The sequence below is a fragment of the Danio rerio genome, chromosome 22, assembly GCF_052040795.2.
Source record: "Danio rerio strain M-AB ecotype USA chromosome 22, GRCz13ab, whole genome shotgun sequence".
NCBI lineage: Eukaryota > Metazoa > Chordata > Actinopteri > Cypriniformes > Danionidae > Danio > Danio rerio.
In genome coordinates, this window is record NC_141042.1 from 11,442,725 (window position 1) to 11,452,646 (window position 9,922).

Sequence of the window (9,922 nt, forward strand, 5' to 3'; positions counted from 1 at the left end):
CCCTCACGTGCAACTCGCGCTTCAACTGCTGCTGCTGACAGAAAGAGAGAGCGCGAGAGACCAATCGAAATAATTTATTTTTGTCTGAAAGTGTTGGTCAGGTGATGTGAACAGCTGAATCTGTCAAATTATTTGTAGTTCATTTACTCTAAATGATGATGATTAGAAATAATAATACTGTTCATTATATTCAATAATGCTATTAAAACATGTAATAGATCTAATGTGAAACGAGCTAAATGCTGTCTTTAAAATCGTCATAAGTTTTAGCTCTAGCCTATACCTTTGCCTATCGTCGATACACGATATTGTCGTCTATCGGCACAACCCTAATAAGTAAACGTGTCAAAATCCTCCAAATCCTCGATTCGATTACATTTTAGTTTCTAAAGGCACGATTCGATTCTATTTTCGATTATGAATAATTAATTAATTAATGACCAATTAATTATTTGTAGCCTACCGTTTAAATTACATGACCTGCATGATCTTTGTTTTACCCATAAACAAATCATACGCATAGACGCACAACCAACAGGAACCAGCCAACAGTATCTGAGGTGTGCGCTAAAATGACTAAGTACAAGTGAGTGAAAGATTGAAGCAGTCCTCTGACTGCCTGGACCTGCTCTCTCGAGCGTATGGCTGTGAGTGCGTCTGTGTCTGTGTGGTCACGTGATGTGCATTTACAGAGGTAGAGAGGAAGGAGGGCTGCTCAGAAATGCTAAACGCCACTGTGGATGTCAAATCGTTGTCATTCTAAAATGCCATTTAAAAACAAAGACAGTGTAAACAGGGTCTGAGTGTGTACTTTTCGCGAGCGGATTTGCAACGGGGGCGGGCGGAGGATCGCGATGCCGGAATTGTCTATCGGACGAACCGAACGTAATACGTACATAGCAGAGCTTGCAAAACTGTGGGGTTTTTTTTGTCGACAACACGAACGTTGTCAACATAACTCACTGGCAATCCAAAATGCTTACACACCGGCGACTTAATTGAAAGAGGAAAGTGGTTTAAGTTCTGTCGACGGGTCTCCTGCTTCTGCAGTTTAACAAGCACTTCAACAAGCCTGTTTTTTTCCCGCTTGGCAAGCCAAGCTGACTTGACATGGGGGCGTGGCAGCATCGACGATTCTATTTTTTAAAAATAGAAAAAATTTTTAAAAAATCGAAATCGTGACACCCCTACTAATAAGCATATCTAATAGCTCATAGTAACATGTTAGCTACCTCTTTGGAAATAGTTTTGAGCATATTTTCAAGAGATTACAGAGATAAATGAAGGCTCTTGGGTTGCTATGATTCCTACTAGGCCCACACAGAATCTATGCACACATAGATCTGCAGATGTTTGAGCCCATCGTTTAACCTATTCATTTACTTATATAAATCTGTGTAAATATATGTATTAATTCAGCTTTTATATTAATTTCAGTAATGTTACTGAATAAGATACAAATGTTTAGATAAATTATGTACAATAGAATCTGTAAAATAATATTTTCTGTCTTTCAGTGGACGCATTATATGAAAGAATTATTGTAGCTTTGTTTTGGTTCTAATGAAATCATTTTATTTTGATGTTATTAATATTATTTTTTATGTGTTAGGTTTTCAGCTGCTACACTCAACATCATTTCACAGATTTTTGGCAAAATTCTGTGCAGAAATAGCAAAAAAAGTCCACAGATTCTGTCTGGCCCTGGTTACTACTAATGTTTGAGCAAGGCGCATTTATTTCGAACTGTGATCAACACTGATTAGAACTACCTGTGCATTAAGCGATTTTACAGCACACCTTCCAGCCAATCAGGATCAAGAATTTCAACTGACCACAGAATAATTCAACAATGACTCACAAACAACTGGCACCTTGTAATATCTCTCTAATATCAGCAATAAAAAGAGTAGTCTGTCTGTAGCTGCACAACTTTCATGATCAAGACATATTTTTATATTAAATAACTGACCATCAAAAACAACAAACAAGATAATTAGAGCTAAACATGCTTACCTTGACTATTCAACTGAGCTGCGCCGTTTGACGTCTTCTGCGCTGAATCTTTCGCCTGTGTAGAATAAAAAACACCCCACACATTTCACTCACACAGAGTAACCGATTTGGTTTATGATTTACAACAGAGGCCCGACAACACACCCGGACACTCCTCAATCAGACCAAACACAGTGTGTTAAAGGGACAGTTCACCCAAACTCAAATGTACACATTATTTACTCTCCCCCAAGTGATTCCAAAAATATAAGAGTTTCTTGTCTTGTTGAACACTAAAGAAGACATTTTGAAGAATGCTGAAAACCTGCAACCATTGATTTACACAATAGGAAAACAAATGGAAGTCAATGATTTCCAGCTTTCTTAAAAACCCTTTCGTCAGCATTCAACAGAAGAAATTCATAATGCTATGAAACAAGTAAAGGGTGAGTAAATGAATTTTAATTTTGGGGTGAACTACCCCTTAAAAGCAAATCAGACAAACTTAAAGTGAAGTTTCTGCTGGATCTCACCTTGCTCTTGCACTCGGGCAGCAGGTTCTTGCAGCTCTTGTGGACGTTCACAGCGCAGTCTGAAGGTCCAAACAGGAGACAGGTTAGTTTTCCTTATCACAAGCCATTTATCAGCATGCAGAGCGGCTCGTAAACTCAATTTACATGTGAAGGGAGGACTGGAAAAACTGGGGCGGATGTTGCAACCCTGCGAGACACCACTACGCTTTCACAACACTGCTTTAGTTTTAGAGAATATGCAAGAAATCAGAGTCAAAATCTGCGAATGAACGAGTCTAATCGGATGTAGACAAGCGCTTTTCCCCATCATGCTGGTTTTTGCTACTAAAAGAGCTGATAGACTAAACGTGTGCCCAGGTTTATCTGGGGTAAACAGCTCTTTATCCATTCAGAAAGATCTCTGCCGTGTGCCTGCGGGCCGTTTCCCACTTTTCACCTCACAAACTGACCGATTCCATCCATTTAGACTCAAACCTAAATATAAACCACAGCAAGCCGAGGCTGTGATCGATGAACCGATCAGTGGAGATCCAGAGCACAGCTGAAAACACCGAGCACTGGTGAACTTCATCCCACAGAAACAACACGACTCGCAAAATAAACCTGGCTGCTGGGCCTTTTTTTTTAAAAGAAACTCAAAGAGGTTTGAAACCAGTGAAGGGGGAGTAAATGGTGACATAACTTTTGTGTTAAGCTAAACTAACTCATTAAACTTATTTGTGTACATGTTAATTAACAATATTGACATTATTTTTGGTAAATGAATATACACAATGAGTGTAAAAAGTCAAAACATCTGTTTAAATAATCAGTTAACAGGGAAAAAAAACAAGAACAACAACAACATTAAAAAGTAATGGTTAAATAAAAATAATTGTATATAATAAATATATAAATTAGGGATGCTCCATTTGATCGGAGATCAGTACCGGCCGATAATCACATGTAATGACTCGATTGGTAATTGCCAATCTGGCCGATCTTATGAACCGATCGCAAGTGTTTGTTTATGAGTTTATGAGGAAGATGCACGTGCACACATGGGTTATACAGATAGCAGCACTACTACATGCGAGGTGGTAAATGGTGCTCATCGATTGCTTACGCCCCCACAAACGCATCAAAGCCGCTAACATATATACAGATGTGGTGCGACCTCGGTTTCTACAGTTTATTAGTGTTATTGCAGGGGGTTTATTGCATTTCTAATAACAAATTTATTTTATCTTTGCCATGATGACAGTAAATAATATTTGACTAGATATTTTTCAAGACACTTCTATACAGCTTACAGTGACATTCTTTTCTTTCCATCAATTGTTAGCGAGGTAAGAGGGGTTATTCATAAATAAGAATTGTTTTGTTATATTTCTTTCTTTTGTTTGGCTTCACTATCATCCCCTTACTCCAGTTGAACTTACTTTGTTTAAATTTGCTACTTTATTATATTATTTTTGTTAGTGTAAATATTTATCTTTTTAGTATATATTTAGGCATTTTTCTGGTTTCACTTTTGTACATTAAATCACTTTTATTGGAAGTTCTGTTGTCAGTCTTTTGCTTACACCCTCACATCAGATAGGGGTGCGCTTTGTCTACGACACAAATTCCATTCCTGTACTTCACTGGAAAACCAAAATGTTCCCACACAGGCAACTTAAATGTGTCTGGGGGATCTGCAATCTCAATATATGTGAAGCAGCCATCCTGCGTATACAGTAGAAACCGAGTGATCGCTCACTGAAGTCACATGACATGCACTTAGAAAATACTAACTTTAGAATATACTATTTAGAACAAAAGCTTATCATTACTAATACAATTCAAATCAAATGTGATAAAATAAAGATGTTTAAATTGGTTCAATTAGTTGAGAGAGTATCGCAATATGTATCGTGGTTGGTGTATCATTATATATATATATATATATATATATATATATATATATATATATATATATATATATATATATATATATATATATATATATATACACATTATTTATATGAGCAATATCACACGAGTAGCAGTGCGATATGGCTGTATATCGGCACTGGCTGGAGGAGTGTGTTAAATAATATTTTGTTAACATTTCCTAATATATAATATCTAAAAATACTAAATAAATTTTATTTTAACATGTAATTTATAATCAAATAACTCATTTATTTATTAATGTACTGTGAAACATACAACATATCAAACAAAGTTAGTAGATAAAATTGCAATCTGCTCAAATAAGCCCTTAATATTTATATCCAGAAGAGCAGGAGTGGAAGTAACTAATCCATCCTCTTTAATTCTCTACACAGAAAAGCAATGAAAATAAAACCCTTCGTGATCAACACTCAGGAAAACACATTCAGCTCAGCTTTGAGATCAAACCACAGACTCTGAAGCGTCAAACCAGCTGGAAAACACAACAGGAACTGGATTTGAACCCCGCGATTAGCCTGACGAGGATCAATTGATGATAATCCTGTTATCACATCACATGATCCGCTCGCTGGAATGTGAACGTGGGGAGAGTCTGAAGGAAAATGACGAGTGATTATTTATACACTCGGAGGAGGGAGTAAAACTACAACGCAACATCAGAAGGCAGTTTTAGAGGAGAACCCGAACACACACACAATTGATCAACTGACAAACATAATTAGCGAAATGCGACTGACTATCCAGCAGGCCAGCATCACAGAGACACCTGCTGAACAACACACATCACCGATGCTTCTGTTCTGATGCAACACAAACACTAACCGAACCTACACTGTAAAAGTCATTTTGTGGCCTTGTAGATTTCAATAAATTGAAACTTAAATTAATAAAATAAATTTCCTGATTAAGGCTTTTTTGCTTTGAAATTACTTGAAGATGCCTGAAATAAAATTTAGTTAGTTTTAATATAAGAATTTAGCTGTTATTTTGAAGAATTTCAAAAAGAGAAAACATTGATTAAATCCAAAGTGATTAAAATGAGCATTTTCATATTAGCACTAAACGATTTCATAATCAGGGGCAAATGCCTGCATGTTTAGCCGAGGACAGGCAGCCCTCAACAAATACACAAGCTATGAGCAACTCGTAAACAACACCTAAAGCCTTCACCAGACAATGCAGAATGCCCGCATTTTGAACTTGTCATGGTCTCATCCAAACAGACTTATTGGTAAGTGTTGAAATGTCCAAGTCTGTTAATAAAATGATTGCTATATTCTGTGTATTGCATGTGATTCATCAAGTAATTTTAGTAGTAGGTTCTTATGCCACGTTATTCATTAACAGACTGTTTTAGCACATTTGTTTTATTAATGATGAAGTGATATATTTTTTTGTTATAATCTTGAAGTGATATTTATTGCTGCTCAGTAACCAAATAATACTGTACAACACAAAATAATAATAATGAGCAAACAATAGTCCATTTCTCCTTGAACTTAAAAATACGTGAAAAAAGTTTCTGACATTTAAACGAGTAATAATTTTAAACTGAAACTAAATTTAAAAAAAAATGAACAAATAAATAATAAATGAATAAATAAACAAATAATGAATGACCAACCAAACAAATAAATAAATAATAAATAAATAAATAAATAATAAATGAATACATAAACAAATATTAAACAAACTAACTAACAAAATTTGTCTAATGTAAATCTATTACAAGTATTTTCTCATATATATGTAAGTATTTGAGAACAAATGTAGTCAAAGACTGCTGAATGTCTGTCTGAAAGGCACTTTAGATCAACCATATTACAAAAATGTTTGCTATTATTATTTTGTATTTTTTTCCTTTTTGGATGAGAGTAGAAATGTGTATAAAAAGCGCAAGTGTTTTGCAGGGTACACATGTCGCTTCTAACGGAGGCGCACTGCTTGTGCTTGCATTTTGGGAGCGACGTGTGCGCGCTGCAACACATTCGCGCTTTTGATACGCATTTCTACTCGCATTTATATACACATCTACTCGAATGTGCTCGTGCAAAAAATGCAAAATGTGAACGGCCCTTAGTTAATAGTAACAGCCATAGTTTACCCTTGTGTGTGTGTGTGTGTGTGTGTTAATCTCGGTGTACAAGCTCTGAACCTTAAACTAGCGCACAATTGGCATAACTTTGTTTAGTTGCAGCAGTTTTGTTCTATGCCGCGGTGTTAAGAAGGCTTTACAATTAATTGACCTTGACAAATTAAATCACGGTTAATAGAGAAATCGGCTATTTGTTGCATTCCTAATTATAACAATGTTTTTTAAATATATATTTTAGAAATTCTAATACAAATAGGATCTCAATAGATAATTTTGTCATTGTGCCAATAAGCTGAATAACATATATTTCAGAAAACATACAAATTAGGAAACAGCATTTACAAATAAATATAATTTTATATCAATTTAAATAATAATAGTAGCCAATCAACAACAGCCCGAAAATCCTAGTAACCACATAAACCACTAAGACAACATAGCAACTATTCAGAACACCCTAGCAACCACACACAAAAAAAAAACAGTTAGAACACCCTAGTAACCACTCAACAACCACCCAGAAGATCCTAAAAACTAGATAACAGTCCACGCTGGAAAACAACATATGATTATCTAGAACATTGATTCTTAACCGGTGGGACTCAGCGATCCTGGAGGTGGGCCACGAGATATTATACTATAATTTTTGGATTTCATTAATAATATGCTATATTAAAATGATCGAAGTAATGCACTTTCTCCTGTGCTCTGATTGATTACTTCAAACTCAGTGCAAAAACAGCCTCATGATCGCAGCTGCAACTAGTACAAGCAAAGTCTGTTCATTCACAAACTATGCGTGAAGTGAAAGTCTCTCTTTGTGTATTTTGTGTGAACTGTGAACTATTTAATATAGCTGCATAGTTGTCCAAATGAATGTCCTGTGAGTGTTTTGTAACAGACGCGCGCCCATACAGGAGGATCTAACGAGCCTCAATGGTGTTTCTGCCATAGAATGTAAAATAAAACTGCATATGAGCATCAGGCGCGCTCTGGTGGAGCTGTTGGCTCCTCCTGTCTCCAAACAATATCCAGTTGCAAACTCAACCGCAATCAGATCAACGTGTTTCAACAAGTTTAAAGTGTTTTGCTGTATTTTACATCTGCCTGCATATTTTTGAAGAGTAGATATTTAATAGTAGATATTCAGCTAGTATTCAGTATTCAATATTCACAAGCTGGTCTTTTGCAGTCTCCCTGTTGACCTGTGATTCTCTTTAAATTTAAAACTATATTTAAAACGTATAATGACGGTTTTAATGATGGTTTTCGGAAAGGAACCCCAAAACAACCCAGCAACCAACCGGAGCATCCCATCAACCTCACAACAACCTGCTAAAACACTCCAGTACCCAATTAACAACCAGAAGGGCCCATAATGGTACCTCAAAAGTACTTTCTGGGTACGTTTGGGCACTAATATGCACCTTTGAGGTGTCACTGTGGACTCTATGGGTACAAATATGTATCTTTTGAAAAGGTACCGCCCCAGTGACAGCTCCTGTACCTTTATTTCTGAGAGTGTAGTAAACACATAACAACCAAATAGAACATCCTGGTAACCAGATAACAGCCAGCCAGGACACCCTAGAAACCATATAACAACCAAACATGACACCCTTGCAACCACTCAACAACTGGTGAGAGGTAACAAAGACAACAACCAACCAAGACACCCTAGTAACCACTCATCAACCAGGCGAAACACCATAGAAACCATATAACAATTAAACGGCACACACTAGTAAGAAATCATCAGCCAACTAGAACACCAAAGAGACCAGAAAACAACCAGAGGCCCTAGTAACCACTCACCAACTAGCCAGAACACCAGCAACACATAATAACCATCCGAAGCCAGAACACCAAAGAAACTAGAACGGGCACTAGTAACCACTCAGCAACCAGTCAGAACATCAGAAACGACATTGCAGCCATCTAAAATAACCTAGCAACCATATAGCAACTATCTGGAACACTGTAGCAATCACATAACAACCAGCTAAAACACACAAGTAAACAGACAAAACAACCAGTTCAAACACTATAGAAACCATATAACAACCAAACAAGACATCCTTGCAACCACTCAACAACCAGCGAGAGGTAGCAAAGACAACAACCAACTAGGACAGCCTAGTAACCACTCATCAACCAGCCGGAACACCATAGAAACAAGATAACAAACAAACAGAACACAATAGCAACCATTAATTAACCAGCCAGAACACCATAACAATGAAAACAAATAACCAGGACACCCTAGTAACCACTAACCAACAGGCCAGGACACCCCAGCAACAACACAACATCCTAGGACGCCCTAGAAACACTTTATGGGGGCAACTTCACATCCTAGTAAACATATAACAACCAAGTAGAACACCCTGGTAACCAGATAACAGCCAGCACACCATAGAAACCATATAACAACCAAACAAGACACCCTTGCAACCACTCAACAACCAGCAAGAGGTAGCAAAGACAACAACCAACCAGGGGCCTGTTTCAGTAAGGAGGTTCAAACAACTCGGAGTTTAAACTTGAACTCTGAGTTGATTTACCGAGAGATTAAAAACTCTGAGTTTTCGGTTTCAGAACAGCTGATCTGAGCTGGGTCAATCAACTTTGAGTAGACCAACTCAGAGTTAAGCGCGCGCACCGTGACTATAAAAAGGCATTATCAATGGAGCGCAGACATTACGAGTTACTATGGCAACATCTTAAAAAAAGAGAGCATTTCTGCATTTCTTTCTCCAGCTGAACTTGATGTGCTCATGCAAAGTTATAGCAAATATGAGTGTATATATTTAAAATGAAGCAACCATCAGTGAAGAAGAGACAGCGTGGGAAAACAGCTGCCCAAGTTAATGCGTAATTTTTAATTTTAAGTATTTAAACATTTTAAGTATAATAAAATAAGTAAAGTAATGTGTGACGTTTATAGTTTTTTTCTAAACTTTTATACACTTTTATCAGTTTTAATAGATTTAACAGTGCACTTGTTATGTGTCTGCCTTTTTATTGATCAAGTGATAGAGGTTGATATAACATTAAGAAGGTAAGCAGTAATAAAATAATTTAGACAGAATAATAATCCCATTAATCTAGTAACAGTGCATGTCGAAGGTTAAGCTAATTATTTATGAAAAAAAGGACAAGCCTCGTACGTGACTTTGTTCTGTGCGTGACAAAAATGTAGGCAATAGCTATGTTTCCATCAAAATATAGGCTATTACATAAATTTGTGCAAAACTGGAATAACGCCTAAAAATAAAGCAGCGTTTTTATCCAAAGAGTCGAAGAGAACACAATCGTCACTTCCTGATTAACTTGCGCCAAATATCAACAGTAAAAACAG

The 9,922-nt window shown here is 36.6% G+C and overlaps 1 protein-coding gene across 7 annotated transcripts in view; it reads right to left on the bottom strand.

Annotated features, from left to right (window-relative positions):
- arhgef18b (Rho/Rac guanine nucleotide exchange factor 18b) overlaps positions 1 to 9,922 on the bottom strand; it is a 98,408-nt gene that overhangs the window by 59,051 nt on the left and 29,435 nt on the right. For all 7 annotated transcript variants that reach the window (XR_015521730.1, XR_015521731.1, XM_087304011.1 and 4 more), the window contains 2 exons: positions 2,529 to 2,587; positions 2,017 to 2,071 (listed from right to left, as the gene is read on the bottom strand). Coding sequence is in view for 4 of the 7 variants with exons in the window: in XM_087304011.1 (XP_087160137.1) it covers positions 2,017 to 2,071; positions 2,529 to 2,587 (114 nt within the window). In the remaining 3 variants the exon portion in view is untranslated. The remainder of the gene's footprint in view (positions 1 to 2,016; positions 2,072 to 2,528; positions 2,588 to 9,922) is intronic.